The 25,728-nt window shown below is 42.4% G+C and overlaps 1 protein-coding gene across 1 annotated transcript; it reads left to right on the forward strand.

Annotated features, from left to right (window-relative positions):
- Positions 1-968: 968 nt before the first annotated feature.
- On the forward strand, positions 969-24,079 carry abcc2 (ATP binding cassette subfamily C member 2; the record flags this gene model as incomplete). The annotated part of the gene is made up of 32 exons (XM_080848706.1): positions 969-1,050; positions 1,773-1,946; positions 2,284-2,430; positions 2,565-2,705; positions 2,801-2,923; positions 3,678-3,733; positions 3,987-4,218; positions 5,456-5,640; positions 5,993-6,170; positions 6,417-6,671; positions 8,193-8,258; positions 9,674-9,811; positions 10,480-10,626; positions 11,157-11,241; positions 11,467-11,533; positions 12,873-12,999; positions 13,466-13,642; positions 15,078-15,245; positions 15,400-15,574; positions 16,473-16,620; positions 18,420-18,522; positions 18,778-18,997; positions 19,521-19,675; positions 20,129-20,284; positions 20,594-20,793; positions 20,948-21,074; positions 21,219-21,320; positions 21,479-21,625; positions 22,030-22,188; positions 22,452-22,618; positions 23,151-23,345; positions 23,950-24,079. Exons 1-32 carry the CDS (start codon positions 1,009-1,011, stop codon positions 24,077-24,079), a joined length of 4,692 nt encoding a protein of 1,563 aa, XP_080704832.1. The 5' UTR covers positions 969-1,008.
- Between the last annotated feature and the right edge of the window lie 1,649 nt (positions 24,080-25,728).

The following is a 25,728-nucleotide window of genomic DNA, read 5'->3' on the forward strand; positions in this document are numbered from 1 at the left end:
AGGCTGCGTCTATTGGGCTTTCATTCTTATCACATTATTTATTGTTCTTAGTCGGTATTTCACTGTCTTTTCAGGATTAATGGCCAGGGGAGTGTGGCCCTTGTGTCCTGCCAGATAACCGTGCAGCACAGAGTGACTAAGCAAATGTGAGTGTCAGAGTTAAAGCGGTTCTACAAGCGTGACAATGGTGGATTTTGGATGGCCTAGTTTAGGGAACTGCATTCAACTGCCCTGATTCTTTTTCTCGTCTTTAAAAAAAAAAAAATCTAAATTCTGATACCACTGAACATGTCTTACATGCTAAAGAAGTTGCTTTACAGGCACACAACGGAAGGCTGAGAATGTTATTGTGCTTGGCTTAATTAGGCACAGCCCCCTTCCTCTTTTTTTCCTTTTCCTGCCCCCCTGCACCAACCCCCCCACCACTCCGTCCATACCCCTTCCCCTCCATTTTCAACAGGAAGGGAGTGGAAGTACTTTCACCAAAGCCCCCCCCTTTCGGTCCCCCTTCCTCAGCCACACAGGCACACACACATGCTCACTATCAGTGGACTTTAAACTGCTCAGTTATGAAAAGTGCTCATCACTGGATGACACACCAAGTTTCTCTTTTCTGCGGGGCAGAGGAAGGGATTTTTCCCTTCTTGTTCTCGTGGTTTGGAGAGAGACCGCCTTCTGTGTCCATTTGTTTATATTGAAGAGGGCCTGGATGTGTTTAACACTGGACTCCCGTTACCAGCCCAGGGAGTTTGCCACAGGATTGCCTTACAAAACTCAAACGGGATTAAGCATTAACTTAGACACTCACAGACACCCATTGAAGGACCTGAGTGAAGTTTTCACCAGTGTGTTTGCATTCTTTCAAGTTTTTTATGGCTTGTAATCTTGCTGAATCACGGCTTGCGATAGTCTTCACAAGGACCACGCTCAGGCAGGACAAGTGAACAGCTCGGACCTCAGGAGCATCACCTCAAGATTCTCCCCTATCAGAGGGGAACAAGAGGGAACATGTCGGCCGCTCTCGATGAATACTGTGGCTCCACATTCTGGGTGAGTTGACCTCAAAATGTAACTCTGGCAGACATTGTTTTTCTGACCTATGTCCCTGTCTTCCCTCAAGCTCCTTTTTTACTTTTTATTTAAATTATATATTTGTATCCACTTGTCATGATAATTATTGTAAATACATAATAATACATTTGATACGAGGCATCATTGCTTATTTATATATTTGTTCATGTAGGATTTTTAACTCAATTTTTAAAAAGCAAGCATCTGACTAAAAAGGGTTTGAATCTGTAAAGAGAACATTCAGAACGCTTTACTTTTAATTTAATCCCACTCCATTAATCAAACAAAACAATCTCATATTCTGGTGGCTGTTATAAGCTCTTTTTGTGTGGTTTATTTGGGGAAATAAATGTCTCACAGAGTGTTTCTGTTTCTGTCTCATCCCAGTACCTGGGCTTGTGTATTAGCAATGGACTGATCTTTCATCAGGGAAAATTACTCTTTTATTGTCAAACCTGTATAATGTACACACATGTTTTGATATATAGTTTTGTTATAATATTCAGTGCTTGTTTAATGATATTACACAAATGCAAAGGTTTTGATATTGAATAGTCATCCATTATCTAAATCATGCTTTGCTCAAAATACATTTCATGGCAGATTTGTGTCAGTCACATCACATTAAAACTCTAGTTAGCAGCTTGGCAGGGGGTACGAGCTTAGTCTGAGTCTCCGGGCCGTGTGTGCTTCCCCCACAGAATGCCTCGTACCTGGACCGGGCCGACCCGGACCTGCCTTTGTGTGTAGAGCAGACAGTTCTGGTGTGGGTACCGCTGGGCTTCTTGTGGCTCAGTAGTCCCTGGCACCTGGCAGCGCTCTTCAGAGGCACAGCCCCCAAAAGACACCTCTCCAGGCTTTATGTCAGCAAACAGGTAGCTGGCCTCTGTTTTAGGAGTCCCAATTATCCTCTATTGTGTGAGTGTGAGTGTGAGTGTGAGTGTGAGTGTGAGTGTGAGTGTGTGTGTGTGTGTGTGTGTGTGTGTGTGTGTGTGTGTGTGTGTGTGTGTGTGTGTGTGTGTGTGTGTGTGTGTGTGTGTGAGTGTGAGTGTGTGTGTGAGTGAGTGATATCTGCTTGTAGCTTTTCTGCCTGTTCTAGGACAAGTGGGAACCTAAGTTCATTGCATATTTGTAATCATTTTTGACAACATTGTTTTTTAAAAGTCTTACATTTAAACTCTCATATACTATTTAAAATCCTGTTATGTATAGATCCTGGCTGGACTCCTATTTCTAACAGCCGTGGCCGGGCTTGCCGTAACTCTCGGTGAGGATTTTGGTCCCAATACTGACTCCACAACAAATGTGAAGAATGCAGTGGTCTTCTACACCAACCCTGTGCTATTTGCCGTCTCATGGGTAAGCCAGTCTTGACCAGGCAGAATGTACCTTACCTTTGGGAATGTGTCACAGAACTAAAGAACTAAGTTTGGTCCCTTCTCTTGACTGTTCAAGAAACTGCATAGACGAAATGTGGGTATCTTTGTTCCCAGATCCTGGTGATGGTTTGCCACGAGAGCGTGAGACGCACACACATGGCCGTCGACTCTAGCTCGCTCTTCTTCTTCTGGATGATACAGGTGGTTTGCGAAATATTCCCCTTCCAGACACTCCTTAGGAAGGCACTGCAAGAGGTAAGGAGGGTCCCAAAATAAAACATGGCACCCCTAGACAGGCCACCCCTCATTCCACAGGCACGCCTTCAGTGTTGTTGTTTGTCTCTCGGCAGGGGGAAGTCTCAGATCTTCCACGCTTCTGCTTGTTCTACATAGCCTATGGCCTGCAGCTCATCTCCCTCGTTCTCTCTGGCATCGCTGATGTAACGCCTGAGGTAGAGGAGGTGGTGAAGAAGGTAGAGTTTTGATTTTGAGTTTTAACTTTATTTAACTGGTTCTCCCTCAGTCCCTTCGGTTCTTATTCTTTATACCGACTCTACTGTGTCCATCTCTTCATACCGACTCTACTGTGTCCATCTCTTCATACCGACTCTACTGTGTCCATCTCTTCATACCGACTCTACTGTGTCCATCTCTTTATACCGACTCTACTGTGTCCATCTCTTTATACCGACTCTACTGTGTCCATCTCTTTATACCGACTCAACTGTGTCCATCTCTTTATACCGACTCAACTGTGTCCATCTCTTTATACCGACTCTACTGTGTCCATCTCTTTTTACCGACTCTACTGTGTCCATCTCTTTTTACCGACTCTACTGTGTCCATCTCTTTTTACCGACTCTACTGTGTCCATCTCTTTTTACCGACTCTACTGTGTCCATCTCTTTATACCGACTCTACTGTGTCCATCTCTTTATACCGACTCTACTGTGTCCGTCTCAGATTCCCTTTTAGTCTAAACTAAAAACTCACCTTTTTATCTCTGCCGTCAACTAAGGTCTTGGTTCTTGTGTTTTTTATTTTTTTTATTTTGATTGCCTTCTTTTTTTTCCCCCTCTTAACTGTCTTTGATTTATTATTATCAACTGTCTTTGATTGTGACACTGTTTGATTGCTTTGTAAAGCACGTTGAGACTTCTCTGTTTGTTAAAGTGTGCTATATAAATACAATTAATTCATTAATTCATTCCATCTCTTGTCCTGTAGAATCCGGAAGCAGGAGCAGCATTTGTCAGTCGAATCACATTTAACTGGTTCAACAGGTAAGATCCTCAGTGAAGGTTTGTATGTCATTTTAATAGCCTCAGAGGCTACATCTGGCAGCAAGATCGGCAGAAAGAGAAGTGCATATTTGCTTGAAACTATGTACTGAATACATATACACATACATACATAAACATATATCTGCTGTATGTATATATATGTGATTGTGTGTGTATATACGTATATATAAATATTTATATATACACACACACACAAGAATTAGTAATAGCCAATGGTTCTTTTGTTGCATAGTATGGTCTTCAAAGGCTTCAGAAAGCCTCTGGTTCAGGAGGACCTGTGGAATTTGAGTGACAAGGATGCCACCGGCCACATCTATGAGGGGTTTGACAAAGTGATGACAGGCGAGCTGAGCAAAGCTCGGCACAGGTTTCAGAAGCAGCTCAAGAAGAGGAAAGCCAAACAGAAAAAGGATCCCCATCAAAATGGCCTTTCAAAAGGTGTCAGCCAGGATGTGCTAGTGATGGTAAGACATCTAATGTGCTAATATAGCTAATGTGGTGATATAGCTAATGTGCTATTAAGGCTTATATGTTCAGACGGCCGCTATGTCTAAGGCAGTGGTTCCCAAACTTTTCTATTAGCTGGCAGTAACAAAACATAGCAGGAACAAACCTTCAATATAAAGTTCACAAAAAATATAGTTATTCTCGTCTCCACAGACAACTTATCAACTTAATGGGACACATGAGCCTGTCTCTGACTGCAAAGTTTGTTAATGCAAGGAGGGATTGTTGACAGTGCAACACGGAGGTCCTGTTCAACTGACAGCCTTTGCCTCAGGTGTAGGAGGGATTGTTGACAGTGCAACACGTGCAACCTCAGTGCAACCTCAGGTGTTGCATTGTCCACAATCCCTCCTCCCATTAACAAACTCTGCAGTCGAAGACGGGCACATGTGTCCCTTTAAGTTTTGCATGGTTGTCCAGTTCTTTGCAAAATAAATTCTCTGTAAATTTGTCCTCATCCACATACTGTATCTCACGTTAGCGATCAGCTGGCAAAGGCCACTAGCATCAGTGGACTCGTCTATTTGAAGCGCAAACGTCCCCCTTAGCCGTAGTTTCTCACTCTGTTCTCCGACATATCATCAATGCGACGTTTGATCGTGTTATCAGAGAGGGGGATTTTTTTCTGAAGCGTGTGCATTTTAGATTTAGCAAGCAACTCGACAACAAAAAAATAGCCTTTTGTGCCTTCTCAGACACACGCACGGTAGAAAGCGTTCGCTCTGTGTGGTATTCTGTGTTTTAAGTCTTTCAAAATATTCTAGTCTTTGTTCTGGTGTGTCGGGTGCTTGGTCTCCAGGTGCCTTGCCAACTTGCTAGGCACCATGGCGGCATTAGCCAACGTCTCCCTGCAGAACTCGCCACACTAAAGGCCGATATATGCTCAGTTTCAGAAGCAACGCGCAAGTTAACACGGAATAACGAACGAAGTCAACGAGAGAGCTGTTGTTGATGTTACGCCCTGAATCAATTGTTGTTTGTGCTGCAAATACACTTTTTGATTTATATAATTACAATAAAATGTATTTTGAAATTGCTATATATTAAATGATCAAGCCTTGGGCCATTCCACGGCACCCCTGAGCATGTGTCACGTCACCCCAGGGTGCCGCGGCACCCACTTTGAAAACCCCTGGTCTAAGTTGAAGTCTGACCCGTATACTTATGTTGTGTGTCTCATTTCCTTTAACTAAGGAGGAAAAAGGTGCCAGTAAAGACAAGAAGAAAATCAAGGAGAAAGACAAAGATGATAAAAAATCGCATCCAAATTCATATCTTATACCATCCATTACGAAGGCATTTGCATGGATGCTCATCGAGTCTGGTTTCTTCAAATTACTGTATGACCTTCTGGCCTTCGCCAGCCCCCAGCTGCTCAAGTAAGTGATTCATGTGCTTCATGTCACACCTCAAAGATTCTGAGAAGACTTCAGTCTGATAGTGTTTTGTGTAAGGTCTCCATGACTTATCCTTATGAAAGGGAATGTTGGGTGCACAAAGTTGACCTGGGCTCAGGGTTGCATGAGATCATAGATCAATAATTATCCCTACCCACGTTTAGTGCGTTGACTTTAAATAAATGATTGACTCGGCAGCTGACAGTCATTGTAAAAGTTGAAACGTACACTACTTACCTTTGACGATATTTACCTTTGTTACACAGATAGCACGTTGAAAATCAAATCCTCTGGTTGTCAGACAGGAAGTTAAATGACCAGTTTACCTTCTTAGGGCGATGATCACCTTCACCCAGGACAAGTCCATCTACACGTGGCAAGGCTACCTGTATGCCATCCTGCTGCTGCTGGTGGCAGTGGTGCAGTCTGTCTTCCTCCAGCAGTACTTCCAGCGCTGCTTTGTGCTGGGTATGAAGGTCCGCACAGCACTAATGGCAGCCGTTTACAAAAAGGTACATCCTGTCATCTTTCACCACTTGTTTAATATGAATTCTCTACCCCCACTCCCATTCAGCACTTAACCTTTCATTTTTAAATTACACTTTCAAGTGTTTTATTTTAAAATAGCACCCCTTAGAGATGGCTCAGTGATGGGTGATTATTTCTGTGCACATAAGAGGTATTTGGTCATGTAGTCCAATCTCCCAGTGAACAACAGCAGTAGCATTATTGCATTAACTTTGGCGCTTGTCTACTAGGCCCTAATTGTGTCTAATGACACGCGTCAAGAGTCCACGGTGGGCGAGACGGTCAACCTGATGTCGGCGGATGCTCAACGCTTCAACGACGTCACCAACTTCATCCACCTTCTGTGGTCGTGCCCTCTTCAGATCGCCCTCTCCATCTTCTTCCTGTGGCAGGAGATGGGCCCCTCCGTGCTGGCTGGCCTGGGTGTCATGGTTCTCATGGCTCCCATCAATGCCTTACTGGCCATCAAGTCCAGGGATCTCCAGGTAGCTCTCCCTCAACATCGCCTCCTCTTAGATAAGGACTCAAAGATTCAATCAAGATTTCAAGCCCATGGGATTTTCCTTCAGCAGTGGTTTAAGAGTCTCGCACCATTAGCAATTAAAAAGTATAGTGGAGCGAGTCACTAGCAAAGAGTACTATTGAAGAACTGCTGAGGATCACATGTTTATTGGTGACCAATTCTAGAAATTGTGTGACTCAAATACACAGCGCTCCCTTCATTCAGAGCTTTATCCTGTTTGGTCTTCTAGAAGAGAGAGTCTGTCATCCTTGCTCACCAAGGGCATGTGGTGTTGGGGCCTTAATGAGTAGAATGACTGTAGAATGATACGTGTTCACAGTCCATCCTTTGCTCTTTACCGATAGTACATCTTGGTAAGAACAATATGTTTCTGTATTGTGGCTCTTTTGTTTCTGAATGCATGTGACCAATAAGTTGAAATAATGTTGCTTCCCTTGATGCATGTGCAAATATTCAGCTGACTTTCCCCTTTCCAAATATCCTGTGCTGGGGAAACTAATACCACATCTCTTTTCTGAACACTGAAACCGTCTTGCTGTTTCTTCATCTTATAATTAATCTTTTGTTCCTGAATGCATGTGACCAAGAAGTTGAAATAATGTTGCTTCCCTTGATGCATGTGCAAATATTCAGCTGACTTTCCCCTTTCCAAATATCCTGAGCTGTGGAAACTAATACCACATCTCTTTTCTGAACATTGAAAGCGTCTGAATACTTCTAATTTATAATAGGTTGTTGCTCCCTGTTTGACCCTTCAGAAATACAGTGCTTCTATGGCCAAAGTCTTTCATCTTTGTTCAGCTTGTATCCAGTACTCCCTAACTCGGAACACCCAGATTCCCCTATCATCTCAACCTTCACACTGCTCAGCCCGCACTGCCTTAGATGGCCTTTGTACTCCTTCAGATAGAAATGAATGCTCAATAGTGTTAATGTAATGCCGGTCTCATGCTTTGTTCAATTTCATGTGTGTGTGTGTGTGTGTGTGTGTGTGTGTGTGTGTGTGTGTGTGTGTGTGTGTGTGTGTGTGTGTGTGTGTGTGTGTGTGTGTGTGTGTGTGTGTGTCGGTGTCGGTGTCGGTGTGTTGAAAGCATGGCTGTATGGAGAAGCACCAGGTGGTTGTGATGCAATTCTCTCATCCCATGACCCCTGCACAGATTTCTATTTGTCTCTGTTTCTCTCCACTCAAAACTACATGTTTTGAATGTAAACCTTTCTCCTACTATTGATTTCCCTCTGGCCAATTATTTCGCTCTGCATCTCAGGCTTTCATCCTGTTAGTTCTGAGAATCTCTTCCCTGCTAGTCTGATAATTGTAGCAAGTCTGTGTTGTACATTATACCACATTTACAGAGGAAGATATGCGGCAGTAGCCAGTGAAAATGACAAAGTTTACAGAAGCATTCATTACAGCTTTCATTACAGTGAAGATAAACCCTAACATATCAAACCTAACTTGTTTACAATTCTGTATCTCTTTCAGACCGAAAACATGAAGCTGAAAGACAAACGAATGAAAATCATGAATGAAATGTTGAATGGCATCAAGGTAAGGAAAACAGTCCCTTAAACATCCACACAGAAATATTTTCTCTTTTTAATGTCTTTAAATGATAAGGGCTGCCTGAGCAGTACTCCTCACCTCTGAAGGAGTACATAACCACCTGAGGTACAGTAAGTGCTGAAGACATTGGAAAAACATGAGGAAAGAATTATCATGCAGTTTGCTTGACCTTTATGTTTACCCATGGTTGAGATGGCAGGCTGAAAGACTTATATTAAATTAAGTGCTGTCAAAATTAAAGCGTTTTGCTATTTTTAAATATTCAACACTTTGTGGAAAACATTACACACAATTATTATACGGCTCTTCAGAATGTTCCAAAAAGTACCGTTGATTTGAATGGGCCATCCCTACGTCATACCCATACATTAATTCCTGCTAACAGACCTCTGCGAAAGATAATCACCGCTGTCATTGGCAACAGGTTTTGTACTTCTAATTCACATCTTTCATATCATTCCGCCAGAAGTCCAGTCATTTTAACGCAACAGTAGAGAGTAATTTGAAGTCAGCAAGTAATGGGTTGCTATGCAACACCTGAAACTTCAAAGTTCTATTTGCTTGAAGAACTATTTATTTCTAAACGGGACACATGAAACGGCACCTAAATCATTAAAAAGAGGTATGTTGGAGGAATGTCTTCTATCGTTTTTGGCAAGTACCCGTATAATAAGCGGGATAATGTATTGTCCGTCGGTCATTCTCCAAAAATAATTCCCTTCAGGACGAAACAACACCCTCCGCTGCGCGTCGGGGTGTTGTTCGCCCCGTCGGGAATTATTTTTGTAGAATGACCTCCGGACAATACATTATCCCTTACTTAACACAGTTGCCTGGTTTCGTTATTATTTCTGTTAGTGCCTGATTCAGAGCTCAGTTGAATTCACAAGCTTGCAAGTTTATAGAGCACTTCAACTTACAACTAACCCAACAGAATGCACACTACGTTATAACTACCGACCAGCTGACCTAGTTGCTAGCTCCCTCCAAAGTATCTCCCTCCCCAAAAGTCTGTCTCTCTTCTTCTCTGCTTCATATCAATCCCCTTTTCAAAATAGAAAATCGCTTCCCACTTCACGTGCTACACATACAGTATAACAAAGGTTCCTTAGTAAACAATAGTAATTCAATTCAAATATACTTCCTTTGTGTTGAATCTACACTAATTCCATGATTTAAAAATCCATTTATACAAAGCTTCAGTCTTAGGAAGACTGCGATTAATTACCTCAAATTGTGCGATTAAATAGTTCACCTTTAATCAAGTGACAGCACTACAAAAAGTGCTTCCATTATAACTTCCACCTGCAGTTTCTGTTCCGAGGCTTAGCTCAGGTGTGCTACACCCCCTACATCCCTTTTGTTTCCTTTCCCCCTCTCTCCTGCTGAATGGCCTTTAGGTTCTGAAGCTGTATGCCTGGGAGCCGTCTTTCGAGGCGCAGATCCATGCCATCCGAGAGAAGGAACTGGTGCTGATGAAGAAAATCGCCTATTATTCCTCCGTCTCCACCTTCATCTTCAGCACAGCTCCAGCTCTTGTAAGTTTGAAACCATAGAGGAGTATATTTATCTTTGTCTGCTGCTGACATTATCTATAGTGCTGTGTCTATTTGTATTTACAAATAAAATAAATTATAAAACAAGTTTATGCATTGTGATCATATTGTGCTCTGTAGTTTTTTTTTTTAAATGTGTTTCGTTTAATTTGTAAATGATGAAAGAGGCTGTTACCTTATAAATAATTCCCTCATGGCTCTAATATTTAGGGATTTGTCCAACATCTGTTTTTTGATTGTTGAAAATATGCTAAATTTGACATTTCCATTCTGGAGCCACCTTTACAAGCCTGTTGCTGACAGATTAGATCACGTAAGGCCTTGGAACTGCACAGATATCCACACAAGTTTGTTTTACAGCAGGAAGACAAATATTAGTTGGATAATTTTTGAGCACTTGAGGATCAATATTTCTGAACAAAAAACTATATACGTATATAAGATATGCAAGATATGCAAATTTAGCATATTTTCAACAATCAAAAATGTACCATGAGAAACATGGTAAAATAAAAAAGTTGTATCAATTCCCATGAAAAACTAAATCTGGTGTATAAATAATAAATAAATAATGATAAAATAAAGAAACAAGCTTCTCCTTTTCAAACAGTCATTACTGGATCTGAACTGTCCTTTGTGTTTATTTGTAGGTTTCCCTAGCAACGTTCGCTGTTTTCGTCTCGGTCAGTTCAGAAAACATCCTGGACGCTGAGAAAGCTTTCACCTCCATATCACTTTTCAACATCCTTCGTTTCCCTCTAGCCATGCTTCCCATGCTCATTGCTGGTATGGTCCAGGTACAGAACTATCCATCCACACATTTAAACACTGACACACGCGACACACACACAAAGCAAGATCTAAACAAGCAATAGCGATGACCTTCTGCCATTGCCACATGTTTAAAAAAAGAGACACACACGACACACACAAAGAAATAGGTATAGGGAACTTTCTGCCATTAAAGTTTTGTACTGAATTGAATTAAGTGTGTTTTTAACCTTTAAAATGCAGTGTGTAATGTGTTCATTATTGAAACCTAGTTCCATTGACCCGCCCTTATAATGAATGCTTCTGTATAAGGTGTGTTTAGCAGGATAAGTAGTGTTTTTATTGATGCATCATATCATTATTAATTACACATTTCTATAATGACAAACCTGTAATGATGAATATTTAATCAAATTCACCTCGTTCTAGAGACATTAACTGAGCATTGGCTTGGAAGCAAGAGTAACAGAAAGATACATTTGTATTAGTTGGTTATTAGTTGGAAAAATATGTCAGTGTTTTAGTAACATATCATACTCATAAAACGATACTCCAGACTACAGTATCTAAAAACCGTTTGGAGAAGTTCCTGGGCGGAGAGGACCTTGACAGCAATGCTGTGCACAGCGACCTGAGCTTCAGTACGTATAGAAAAACATGCCACATAACCTTTCAATAGGAGTTCACAAGATTATGATTTATTGGAGCTTACACCTCTTCCAAAATTCTTGCTTAAAAATGTCAAAGGATATAATAAACTCCTATCAGACTTGCAATCTTCAAAATGGCTGATCAAGCAGGCTATTGATGCCCAGATGCATTATTACATGAATCTCTTTACTTTTATTCTGTTTTTTTTCTTCCAGGCAGTGCAATCACTGTGTCAGAAGGCACGTTCTCCTGGGGGAAGGAGACTGATCCCACCCTTAAGAAGTGAGTCCACTGTTATTTCACTTTTGCTGTCTGCCATCCATCATCAGTGCACTTGTCATTTGTGTTTGTCTTACACAGTCCACTCAAAGGATGTCAAAACATAAAACGTTTATTGGAAATATTCTACCAGTCATTCTAGTGAAATTAACCTAATCAATCAAACAGCTTGCTGTTTTGACCAGTAGATGGCGATCTGCTGCTCCCGTACGTCAGGCACTTTGATCTCTGAATATACATAACAAATGAGGTCCTTGACCTTTTCCAGACATTTGCTTTGTTTGATGTGTGCTTGTTTCTCGTCTGTGATGTAATTAGTCCGCAGGGCAGTGCTGTGTAGGCGCACATTTCATTATTATTAGTACCCACTGACCCACCCCACCACTCATATAGCCTAGCTAGCTTTAGATGTGTGTGTGTGTGTGTGTGTGTGTGTGTGTGTGTGTGTGTGTGTGTGTGTGTGTGTGTGTGTGTGTGTGTGTGTGTGTGTGTGTGTGTGTGTGTGTGTGTGTGTGTGTGTGTGTGTGTGTGTGTGTGTGTGTGTGCACAGACTGCATTCAAGCTGGGCTGTTAAGCTGATGTCAGTGGGCAATCGGGGTTGTAGGGAGCGAGGTGTGTGCCTTTAGAGAATGTTAATTGCAAGCTCTTCACTCAGACCAACAAACAAACAAGCAATGCAAAGAAACCAAGCTCTTTGAGTCACAGTATGCGTAGCTGTCAACCTCAATAATCAGGGTCAAACAATACAGATAGGAAGGGCTGTAGGTGCTTTGCCTGATTGTGTGAATGCCTGCATGATTATGTCGTTGACAATCTGAATGATCACCACTCCCAACTCTTAACATTCTGTTATTTTATTGCTGATTGCTTCTCATCTTTAACATTCAATGTTGACGTTTCTTCTTGTGCTGGAAAATGAAAATGAGATCTCAACCATGGCACTTATGTGGAGCAATTTAGTCTTTATTGTTGTGGAGCCTAGGTTTAACGTCAGATAATATCTGTGTATTATCTGTGCACATGCCAATTCTTCAAAACAGTAATGCTTGTATCAAGTATCATTTCATGAAACAAGGTATGATATCTGTGTAGGCATACAGTGGTCACACGACTGGGAAACGCATCATTTCACGGGAACTACAAATAGATGAGCAATTTGTTCTCATTTGAAACATAATTGGGTGCAAAAGCAAATCATTTAGATTTGAATCATTATTAACCGAATTATCCATAGCTGACGTCATATTGGGAAGTAGTGTTTCAAGCAAACATAAATGTATTTCTTCCTCTTCTTCTTCTTCTTTTTCTTCTTCTTCTTCTTCCTTTTCCTTTTCCTTTCCAGTGTATCCTTGGATATAAAGCCGGGTAAACTAGTTGCTGTGGTTGGAGCGGTAGGAGCAGGGAAGTCATCCCTGCTGTCTGCTTTACTTGGAGAAATGCACAGTAGCAAAGCTTCCATCAACGTGAAGGTAACCACAGGCTGGCTAATGACTCTGATGAGACCACAAGAGCACAATGTTGACATGCCTGAATTGGCTTTGAAACAGGGCATTAAGCAGCTTATCAACAAGTGATTACTTAATAGTAGGTTCGAACACGTCAGTTACATTTGTTTTTCTTTATATGTGAGTGGCATGTTTCATACTGAGTCTGACAATTCGGCTAAGCATTCTGTTGAATGTTTTTTTAAATGCTTTGATAGAAGCTGAGCTTCATAAGTGGTTCAGTAAGTGTCCAAAGCTCTGGAAAATAAATAGGCACATATCCCTAATTTATACTTTGATTAAAAAAATGGAAAACATTGGAATGGAAATGGAATGGAAAACAACAAACCTTCAACTATTTCTAGATGCTTCAATTTTGTATCTAGTGCTGCTTCCATTCTAATGTCTCTCTTCCACCCCCCCCCCCCCCCCCCCCCCCCCCCCTCTGCAGGGCTCAGTGGCATATGTCCCGCAGCAGGCCTGGATCCAGAATGCCACACTCAGGGATAACATCCTGTTTGGGTCCGAGCTGGACGAGGGCAAGTACCAGCACGTGCTGGACGCCTGCGCCCTGAAGCCAGACCTGGAGCAGCTCCCGGGTGGAGACCAGACAGAGATCGGGGAGAAGGTGAGGGTTTGACACACACACACACACACACACACACACACTCACACACACACACACACACATTCCCTTCCAGCTGACAAGGCCCTCTGCCAATAATGTCAAGTTCACACTCTGCTTTTCCAGGTAGAGCATTTTCTAGAATAGAAAAATACACAAGCAGTAATTTTGTGAGGCTCTGCTGTCAACACCAAAGTTCATGGGTCTGAGTACCAGGGAGGAGAGATACTGCTAATATGAATACCCAACTGCTATGGCACATCACCGTGCAGAAAAGAGTCTGTGAAAAAGGAAAACATCTTTTAAAGCGGCAGTAAGCGGCTGAGTTTTGGTCTTAATGGCGCTACATGGTGTATTTTGGTGTTATAGTTGCCGAAGTTGTGCAGTGAAAGCTTTTCTCACATTTTCGCGGGGTGTTCCATCCCGGAAAACAGACCTACCTAATGTACAACTTTATGCCTAGTGGGATCGACAGGTGTGTTTATCTTTACTTCACATGATATACCATTAACATGAATTTGGACATGATATCAAAAGACATACTTCAAAAAGTGGCAGATTATTGCTTAGTGCTGCTTTCAGTATTATCTGTTGATCCAGAAAAGAAGCATTATGGCCGAAAGTAAATCCACAGGTGCTTTGGCAAAAGATGTCATACATTGTCAAGTAGAAGAGAAGAGCCAAGGCACTCATGTGGGTAATAAAAAAAAAGGCTTTATGCTAATGGTATCAAAACATATTTTAAAATGCACCTGGGCAGATGACAGAGAGGAAGGAGAGAGAAACAGAGAGAAAGAGAGAGAAAGAGAAAGACTTGTAAGTGCTTTTTTAAATATTTTATTTAAATCTTGAGGTCATTAGAAAAGTGCGTGGGTTCTTTTCTTCTGTTTGACAGCCTTTAATATTTTTTCGACCCTGTAATGACCATGTGTGCAATTAACATTATTCTGAGCGTCCTAACAGTCTTGGCCATTTTCTCTTAATACATGTTTTTCCACACGCAGATTTAACTTTTTCTGGTAAATAATCATTACATTGATTACGCTTCTAATTGTGCATGCTGGGCCATTCAAAAGCCAAAGCACTATTGAAAGGAGCAACCTGCCATTGGGATCCCGGTTAAATGATGGCACGAATCTGAGGCACGAATCCCCTAGTTATGAAATACCAGCTTATGTAAGCTTTGTAGTTTTCCTTTTCATAAAGTGTTTGCGCCAATGGACCATTGTCAAAGGACAGGACAGAGGTAATTTCAAGTTTAGAATTTCAATTTGATCATTTCATAAATTCAACACTCATTGTGCAGAGTCTGTAATCTCTGTAATAAACCTGCATCTCCCGTTCAGACTAGGAACAGTGAACCAGCTCATGGTGGACTCACTGCTGCAGGGGAATTAGAAGGTGTCCTTTAATGTGCTTCTCCCACTCTGTGAAACAGGGCATTAACCTAAGCGGGGGACAGAAGCAGCGCGTCAGCCTGGCCAGAGCCGCCTACAACAATGCAGACACCTACCTGCTGGACGACCCGTTGTCGGCTGTGGACTCGCACGTTGCCAAACACCTCTTTGAGCAGGTCGTCGGGCCGAACGGACTTCTGAAAGATAAGGTGGGTAAAAAATATGAGTCCTCTGTTCTTCTCCTCTGTTCTCTTCCAATTGCCTTTCCCATGTCTATATCTCCTCAGAGCTCTTGAAATGCGGCTGTATGGCTGAATGTAAAAAAAAAAAAAAAAAACAGCGTAATTGCTTTTGATCCTACAGACCCGGATTCTGGTGACTCACGGCGTCAGCTTCCTGCCTCACGTCGATGAGATTGTGGTGCTGGTGGATGGGCTGGTCACTGAAGTGGGCTCTTATGAGAGCCTGAAGGCCAGCGGAGAGGCTTTCTCTGAGTTCCTGTTCACGTATGCAAAAGAGAACAATAAGTCGTCAAAGGGTGGGTTCTGTTAACCGTGCTTTCTTTGTACCACGCAAGGAAAGACAATGTAGAAGGAAAAATTTAGATGTGTGAGGGTACAAATGATTCAAGGCTCCAGGGAATGTCTAGTGGGATCTTGTAGGGTACCAGCTGAAATTGTTGGGCCTCATATAAGAAAAGGAAAAAGATAGAAAGACTGAGAAAAAGAAATGGATGAATTTCAATGCTGCCTCAGTTGTGAAGCCCTGAATGTCTTTGTCATGTAAGCACTTGCAGAATTAAAGTAAATTATGATTGCTTAAGGTTGAAAAGTAAGAAGCGGATGAACGGATTAGACCAGTAAGACAGCGACAGGACTGTATGAAAGGATTCAATTCAGAAAATAGCACCTCACAACTAGCATACATGTAGTATAGGCTTGCATTTGCAGGATGTGTATGTGCATTGTTGAGAACAGGCCTTATAACAGCCAATTCTATCTGGTTTGCTATTTTTGGTCTCTTTCTTTCCACCCACATTTGCTACCTGACACTCCTGGCAGCTTCTCATAAGAGCCGCCCCTTGCATCAGACATAGTGGTTGGAAGCCTTTTGTTTTTAATAGACCCGAGTGTATAGTCTATCTTTATGGGGATGTGTCGCAAGGTAGTTTGCTTATAAACGAAAATGAAACGCACTACTGCAAAGATGCCCTTTGCCAGTCCTGTACTCTGCGACTCGTTAACATGTAAATGGAAAACATGCATTAGCCTTTTTACCAACTTCCACCTTACCTGTTAGCTGTAGCCTCTTTTATATTGACTTTAAATTATCTCTCTCTCTGTGTTTGTTTGCTTGTGTGTGTGTGAGTGTGTATCTGTGTGCACGTGTGTGTGTGTGTGTGTGTGTGTGTGTGTGTGTGCATGTTCTGTGATCAGATGACTCCACAGAGACTGAGGAGGTGGACATTATCCCTGAGGCTCAGGATCTTCAGGCTGATAGTCCTCCAGAGGATGTGGTGTCTGTGACCCTGAAGAGGGACAACAGCCTGCGCCACAGCCAGAGACACGCTCAGCGCAATGGCAGGTTTGTCTCACAGATGCACACACACACACACACACACACACACACACACACACACACACACACACACACAGACCCTTGGTCTTGGTCTCTGTCTCTCCTCTATACACCCACCCATTCTACCATACTCTCTGCTTCAGACAGACACACACACACACACAATCATACATTCACAGGCATAAAGACGAGACTTGATAACAGAGACCCATAGCATGTCATACGTAATATGTACAAAATATGCTACAAAAACAACACAGAGTAAATAAACTGGCTCTTCAAACTGGGCAAGGTTCATTGTGTACACACTGCAGAAAAATGCTTTTCTAACCTAGTGTTATTACTCTTATATTGAGATGAAAAATCTAGTTGGTCTTGTTTCTAGCTAAATTGTACTTACCTAGTGCTTTCTTGGTAAGGTTATTTGTACCTATTTCAAGCAAATATTACTTATTTTAAGAAATCTTAACAAGCCAAATTTGCTTAACGCACTGGCAGCCAAATTTGCTTGTTTTAAGCAAAATCCTGCTTAAATATGTAATTATTTGTCTTAAATCTAGAGGGGCATTTTTTGCAGTGCACAGTTATGCCAGGGCAACATGTGTTTAAAAAGGAGAAAAACAGTTCACATGTGTTCAACACTATACATGTGGCCCCAATATAGGTCAGCACAAAACCAACAACAGACCAGCACTGCCCTAGATAACCAGTCACTCCCGATGCCATCTGTGTATGAATGGGTAGATGTCATTCATCTGTAAAGCGCTTGCAGTCCGTTTCCCATAAATAACGATCAAGCATAATGATTGCCTTTTAATACTCCCGACTAAGTCATTTACGTGTCAGCACAGACAAGAACCCCCCCCCCCCCCCCCCCAAGGCATAGTCACAACATTCCAAACAGGGTTAATCAGCGACGTTCAGGGCTGTCTCGACATGAAAAGGCAGTGCATCCCATCGACATCAAATAAGGGCCTACCACCGAAATAAACTGTGTTCTTGATGAGTCACAAGAAATCAGCCTCTGACAGCATGAGACAGCGTGGCAGTTGGCAGCTCCTGCTATGACAGTCCCCAGTCAAGGAAAGCTAGTATTGAGAGAGCGAACTCCTAGCATTTAAGTTTCTAGTCTGCTACCCTCTAAGGTACAAATTAGATGATAAATCACATAAGGTTTAAGTTGGTGGAATGGGCTGCCTAGCACTACCAGAGCAGGGGCGTCCCTCTCTACCTTTAAGAAGCTTTTGAAGACCCAACACTTCAGAGAGCACCTCCCTTCCTAACTTGCATTTCTACTAGTACTTAACTTGCACTTACAGCAGTTACATTCCTGCACTTTTTTCTATTTCTTATGTAAAATAGTATTTACTGTAACACTAGGTCTCTATTGCTAAATGTAAATCTAAGGTTCAAGGTGCATTATGTTATTGTGTGGCCTGCAGATTTGCTGTCCTACATCGAAGCACCTGTTTGCCTTTGCCATGCCAAGCTCTGATCCTTATATGCAGAAATGTAACGGCTCCAACTCAAATGCCATATAATTAGAGACGAATTGTACAGAAATGTACTGTTCTTAGGCAGCTGCATTCTAATTAGCTTTTAGATTTGATACACTCTCTAGGTGTATGTGGAATGCCATTTAGTTTCTATGCTAATGTGTATGTCTTTCTTTTATGTTTTTGTAAACCCATTATACAACCCCCCCCCCCCCCCCCAACCCCATTTTCATTCTGTGAGGCACATTGTGTTACCTCCTGGTATGAAATGGGTTGTACAAAGTTTGATTTGTTTTGATTTGATTTCAGCCTCAGGCTGAGGACGAACAGCTCTGTGAAGGCTAAAAGGCCCTCTGATGAGGCCAAGAAAGGCCAGAGGTTGATAGAGAAAGAAGCTATGGAAACTGGAACGGTACGTAATCATCCTTTAATCCCCTGAAGGCTCCTCTCTGTTCAGAACACTTGATTGGATGAATATAACACAATGGATGAACATAAAAGAACTCAGATACAATTTTAATGGAAAGGAAAAAAATCCTTCTGTAATACTTTTTTTTTTCATCTGTTCTAAGTTGAAGCACACATTCAAAAAAAAGAGACTGTTGCAGTAGACCTGGTGGAATGAGCTCTGAATCTGTCTGTCTCATCTATACTGGGCTCCAAACAGGTGAAGTGGTCAGTGTACCTGCAGTACCTGCGGTCCATGGGCTGGTGGTACACCTCCATAGTCTTCCTCATGTACTTCATCCAGAACGTCGCTTTCATCGGCTCTAACCTGTGGCTGAGTGACTGGACCAATGACTCGCTAGAGTACTTTAACCAGACCTACCCTGGCAGTGTGAGGGACATGAGAGTGGGTGTCTTTGGAGCTCTTGGCGTGGCACAAGGTACAGAACAGAACAGCTGCTCAACCCCTTGATCAGATTCAGTTTGGATTCAGACTGTTGCTGTACAGGCTGCTCACATTGGCAATCATTTATTGAAGACAATTTTAAGTCAATATACGGCTTCAAAGACGTGTGCAAAACTTTCAAGAAGGGTGTTTTGAGGACTGTGTGTTGAAATTGAGCTAAATAACATGCCTTATACTCGGACAGTATATCGATTAAGATAATATTTCTTCTTTTAAAAGTGAATTTCATCACGTGCAATTAAACAATCCAACTTCTAATATTTCGTACAATACAGGCATACTGTGATGCCTCAGTCCATGGGTAATAATGAGATGAGTCGAGTGAGTCATGAGTATTTCTTGTTGATGACAAGAAATTGCAGACCACTAGTGAATCAGCGTCTGTGTGTCTGATTAACACCTCTTCAGGAATTCCTCTCTAACACCTTTTCATCTAAAATGTCGGTCTGCTCGAAACAGATTTCTGACCTCTCCGACTTTGGTGTGATTTCCGCCAGGCATCTTCATTTTCCTGGGGACTCTTCTGATGGCTGATGGAGCCGTGTCGGCCTCGCGAATCTTGCACTCGCGCCTGTTGTCCAACGTGTTGCGTGTACCCATGATGTTCTTCGACACCACGCCGTCCGGCAGAGTGGTGAACCGCTTTGCCAAGGTACTCTAGAGAGATGGCATGTGTATGGATATACATACAGTAAACTATGTGCACCCACACCATTCATTTGACTGGGGTGTTGAAAATAGGATATGATAGAACTTTAAACAGGGCACTTTTAGGGGGGTATGTGCATTTTTTTAAATAGGTAATTACCCCTAATTATGATACTACACTGATGATGATGGAGAGGATGATGGTGGAGATGTTGATTAAGATGATTACAATAACTATAATCATTATTCTTAGACTAATTATTATACTTACAATTATCACAATTAAAAATAAAATAATTCCATCACCAGAGCTTACCCTTTCTCATGAGGAAACCTGAGCGAAATCTTTTGTCTATAGAATGCTAGTTTCACTAATCTTAAGCTACACCGTGTCCCACCACAGGGTGTGAGACATGTCATCTGCCAGCTGTTAAGTATGTCCCCCCTCTGCCTGCAGGACATGTTCACAGTGGACGAAATGATCCCCATGTCCTTCCGCTCCTGGGTCATGTGCCTGCTGGGGGTGATCGGCACCTTGTTTGTGATCTGCCTGGCGACCCCACTGTTTATAGCGGTCATCGTGCCCCTGGCTGTCGTCTATTATTTTGTGCAGGTAACTTGAGGCGCCCACTCAATCCTGAGTGTCTGCAGTGTAATTCAGAACAGCACTATGTCATTATGTCCTCTGAGCCTCCAAGGAGATGCAATGCCAAGACTCAGAGATTTGGGAGATTTCTTTCTGTGCACAATTGGAATGACTTTATAAAACACACACCCACACACACGTGGTTTGCCATGCACTTGTTTTCTTGTCAAAGGGTATTGAGGTTGATGCAGGCATCATAAGGTTTAGGGCTGTCTGTGTGAGGAGTGAATGACACTGAAATTAAAGACTGAAAGTCTCTATCGCTGTGTTCCACAGAGGTTCTATGTGGCGACGTCTAGGCAGCTGAGGCGGCTAGACTCCGTTTCCCGCTCGCCCATTTACTCCCACTTCGGGGAGACGGTGGCCGGCCTGTCAGTCATCAGGGCGTACAGACACCAGGACAGATTCCTCAAACACAACGAGGCAACCATGGACGAGAACCTCAAGAGCGTCTACCCCTGGATAGTCTCCAACAGGTTGGAAATTGCAGTCGGTCTCTTTCACATTCCTGAGGACTGATCTGCACCAGTCTTGGTTTGTCAGATCACAAGGTGTGTTGCACTTTTTTACATTTCCGCTCAGTAGATTGAACTGATGGTGGTGTGCCCTCTCTGTTAAACTGCTGTGCAGGTGGCTGGCCATTCGATTGGAGTTCTTAGGCAATTTGGTGGTGTTTTTCTCTGCCTTGTTTGCGGTGGTGTCACGAGACAGTCTCAGCAGCGGACTGGTTGGGCTGTCCATCTCCTATGCTCTAAATGTAATTCACTCCATCCAGTGATTATAGTGTTTTTTTTTATTTAAGGGCATGTAAGACTCATTTAAATTGCCTCCGTAGATACGGAGATACAGTTATTTTATTACCTGATGTAGTCGTATAACCTGTTCCCTTGCATGATATTAGGTGACTCAGACCTTGAATTGGCTTGTGAGAATGACCTCGGAGCTGGAAACCAACATAGTTGCGGTGGAGAGAGTGAGCGAATACACCGAGATCGAAAATGAGGTACACCTAAGGAAACAAATAAGTCAGCTAGTAAGAGTGACCTTAGAGAAGCATTTTTACATTTCCTTTATTAATGTTCAGTTTATTTATGGACTATACTGTATCCTAGCAACTGCCGCGAAATTGAATCCATTTTATCTCCCCTGTTGTTTCATAAGGCGGACTGGATCAGACCAGACCAGCGTCCTGAGAAAGGCTGGCCTAAAACCGGGAAGATTCGTTTGGAGAACTACAAGGTCCGCTACCGCCCTGAGTTGGACCTGGTTCTGCATGGAATCACTTGTGATATTGACAGCACTGAGAAAGTAAGGACCCAGCTGTTGTAAGCTCAAAGTTCAAGCACTCTGAGATTTTTCAATTCTCTGGTTGTGGCGCTGTGATTCTTATTAACTAATAGCCTTCAGAGCCCACATCCTTGGGGGACTCTCAAGTAGGCTCAGGCTCCTGTAATATGCCGTCAGAAAATGAGATTAGGAATGTGAGTGCAAACAAACTCAACAATAGTGGGATCAAAGCTCTAAAGAACAGGATGAATGGATTAAAATGAGTGTGTGTGTGTGTGTGCTTCATTTGTTCTCTGCTTCTTTCGATCCTGTTCATTGGCGTTATTCACCAACGTTCTCTTCCAATAACACAAATGCCTGATGAATCCATCATGTACGGATGGTTGGCTCTCGGTCACAGCTGATCACTCAGCTTTTGTTTGCAGATCGGCATCGTCGGCCGCACGGGAGCAGGAAAGTCCAGCCTCACAAATTGCCTGTTCCGCATCATTGAAGCGGCCGAAGGGAGAATCCTTATAGACGGTGTGGACATTGCCACCATCGGCTTGCATGATCTGAGGAACAGGCTGACTATCATACCTCAGGTGGCTATCTCGACATTGTATTCAAACACAGTCGTTCTGGCACTGAAGTGCCATATGCTTTTCAATGAACTGGCAATTCCATAGGCCTACCAATTGGTCTTGGTGGAGCAAAAACTAGCTGAAAGCAAATGTAAAAAAAACATGCCACTCGATCTTTTAAATGTAAACAACACTTCAAATGGAATTTAGAATAGACCTGCTTTGAGAGATCATATTTGTGAGACATAGTCCTCATTATGGTTTCCTCACATTCGTCTCGGCAGGATCCCGTGCTGTTTTCCGGAAGTCTCCGAATGAATCTGGACCCTTTCGAGAAGTTTAGCGACGAGGAGCTGTGGAGTGCTCTTGAGCTCTCCCACCTGAAGGAGTTTGCTCACGGCCTTCCTGAAGGGCTGCTCTATGAGGTCTCTGAAGGAGGCGAGAACCTAAGGTGGGCTTAGCACCTAAACACACAAACACCAAGCCTTGTTTTGCCAAGCATGTTTTTTTTGTCCGTATTGCGCAGGGCCCCCAAACAGCTGTCTTATAAGCCCTCTTCGGGCACGCTGCATCCCCCAGGCACCTAGGGCTGCTTCATTAATACATTCTGTTTGGATTCCGTTCAAGAGAAACATCCTGAGATTGCCTCTGCTCTCCGACATGATTATTCCTAAATAGCTGAGTGACGGCAGCTCTCCTTCATGTTCGTAGCATAATCATTCTTGCCATTTCAAAGTCACTGTTAATTAGATGATTAGATGAACTGTGGTTCAGCTCTATGCAGCCACTCTGTTTCCATGTCAGAGGAAATGTAGTATATTAATTGAATCTTTATGTCTCTCTGGAATGAAGCAGATTTACAAAGAAGGGAGCTAACTACAGAAAGAATTGCAATTAGCTGCATGTCTGGGGGTGGCCTGTTTTGCAGCAAATCTACGACGAACTCTTATCCAATGAATTGCTTCCTGTCGCCTCCCTCACAGTGTTGGGCAGCGTCAGCTCCTCTGTCTGGCTAGGGCCCTGCTGAGGAAGTCCCGCATCCTGATCTTGGATGAGGCCACAGCCGCCGTGGACCTGGAGACGGACGACCTGATCCAAACCACCATCCGCAAGGAGTTCGCCGACTGCACGGTGCTCACCATCGCTCACAGGCTCAACACCATACTGGACAGCTCGCGGTAAGCAAACAAATCCTGATGGGCGAAAAACACGGTATTTCAAATAAAAGAACTATGTGGCAAAGAGAGGAGATTCAATTGGGGAACCTCAAAAGAAGACTTCTTTAGGAGACATTCTTTTGAAGGCAGCCATTCAGTGTGAACGTTCAGATGAAAGCCAGGTAGCCACAGGTGTGTGAGGTCCCAGTGTGCTCTCACGTGCCCTCCAATGCCCCTCATTAGCACCTGAAAGGCAGGGGGAGGTGGCCACGCACAACAGGCGCATAGATGGGCAGTGAAATGTAATGGACAAAATGATGTTCCATTGAATGTTTCTCAATGTTTTTGTGAAACTGGACTTGTCAACCCTTGATTTTGTTAATTTATTTTCAGTATATAATATGATGATGTTAATTGGAAAAAAAATTGGAAAAAGGTTACTCGTCTAAAGAAAAATAATGAAATATGGGACACAGGTTGCGTTTTTTTTAAATCCATATTGAGACAAACCATTCAATAGCTGGATGTGGTCATTGATTTCTTGATGAGCTTTTTAAACCTTGCCATCTGGGAAAATGATTGAATTCTCTGTTGTTTGTTGTTTGTTTCCTTGTCAATTCTGCAGAGTGATGGTGTTGGATGCTGGCAAGATAGTGGAGTTTGATTCACCGAGTGCTTTGTTCCGGAAGCAAGGACACTTCTTCTCTATGGCAAAGGATGCTGGAATCAACTCTGTTGACTACAGTGTCCTTTAAGTGTCAGAGAGTACCTGTGGTCCATTTCCACACATTGCAATACTTCATATCCTTGTATGTTGCTATTATCCAGATTTGTAATACTGACATTGCAGTCATAAAAGAATGATGGATGTATAGTATGTCCCATATTTAAATCTCTTTCATCTTCACTATTGATTAGGTATAAGGCTGCTGATTTAATGTAATATATTGTGCAGTGTTTTGTACAGTTTGGCAGGGACAATCTAAAAATGTCCTCTTACTTTTGTTACTCTTTTAATTTAGTTTTATACTTAAATAAACATGTTCTCAATGGGTTTTTGTCTGTTTTTAAAGTGTGACATTTCTCCTCTGTTTTACCTCTCCGTATTAAATCGTATTGCTACTGAAAGAGTAATTGTAGCAGGATTGCCAAGACTGTCTTGGTATCATGAAGTATCATATTCCACAAATATGGGCTCATTATTGGTTACCATGCTAACCATTGTGTTTCTGTGTCCCAGGGGCAGCAATACGCATCTTGTGGTAATTTCCTTGTAATTAAAACAATTTAATTTCAAAGAGCGACAGTCATTATGCAAGTCCATCATTGTGAATTATATTATCTACACGTATACATAGGGTTTTTATGGGGGTGTGCCTATCTGATTTAAGCCAAATGAAAATCGAGGTGGGAAAAAAAACAAGATTTTTCTCTCTGCAGAATCAGACAATAGACTTGCACAAGAGGTTTCAGTGGGCCAGAGAGCAGCCACTTTAGTGTGCCTTTATGGGTGTTTCAGGACTCACTGCAGGAGTTTTGATGCCTCATCTTTTTGGCTCTCCAAGGCTTTTTATTCCTGAGAGCATCCTGGTGATGACCCGTTCCGTAAGCACTATGGCTTCCCCTGATTGGCTGTTTCCATGTATATTTTGTCCAGAGGAGCAATAATAATCTATAATTTATTATCTCGAACAGCCACAGGTATGCTCTATAAAGACCACTGACATTTCTTCTATGTTATAGTTAACTATTTTCATCGTCAGCTCATATGTGAGTGAGTTCGCTGGTTTGGTCCTCCTCACACTGTGAACCAAATGAAAAAAAGAGAATGGCATTCAGTTCTCTCCTAGTCGACACACTAGACCACATAGCTCGCTTAGTGGCGAAGTGCAGTTTCTGTATATATTCGGGTTTTACCCCAAAAGGTAATGAAGTTGGAAATGCCACACAATGGGATTTATCCTTTTTCTGGTGAAACTCACGCTTTAATCAAGTATGAAGGTGATTAGGTTAACTTGATTTATCTGCTGAATCCAGCTGAGCCCAGAACCATCCTTAATCAGAGAATAACATTTATAGGCGCCCTGATAAAACCTCAGGGGGGACTCTCGAAGCATAGATCATTTAAAGTCCTTTTTAGGGTTGAGTGACAGGTTCAGATTTGCCACTTGATCTTGTACTATGAAAGTTCCCGTTTTACATTGCAGTAGTATTCATCATCAGTATGATTCTGTACAGCTCCTGGCTGTAATGCACAGCAATCTTTATAAAGTAACAATTTGTGATATATTAAACACTGAATGGTGTCATACCATGTAAAGCATTTCGGACAAGCTGGAAGCACCATGTGGCTGTATATGTTGGCCATATTAGTCAGTTGAATTACCATGAGCGGCATGGCTTT

The sequence above is a fragment of the Sprattus sprattus genome, assembly GCF_963457725.1.
Source record: "Sprattus sprattus genome assembly, chromosome: 12".
Lineage (NCBI taxonomy): Eukaryota > Metazoa > Chordata > Actinopteri > Clupeiformes > Clupeidae > Sprattus > Sprattus sprattus.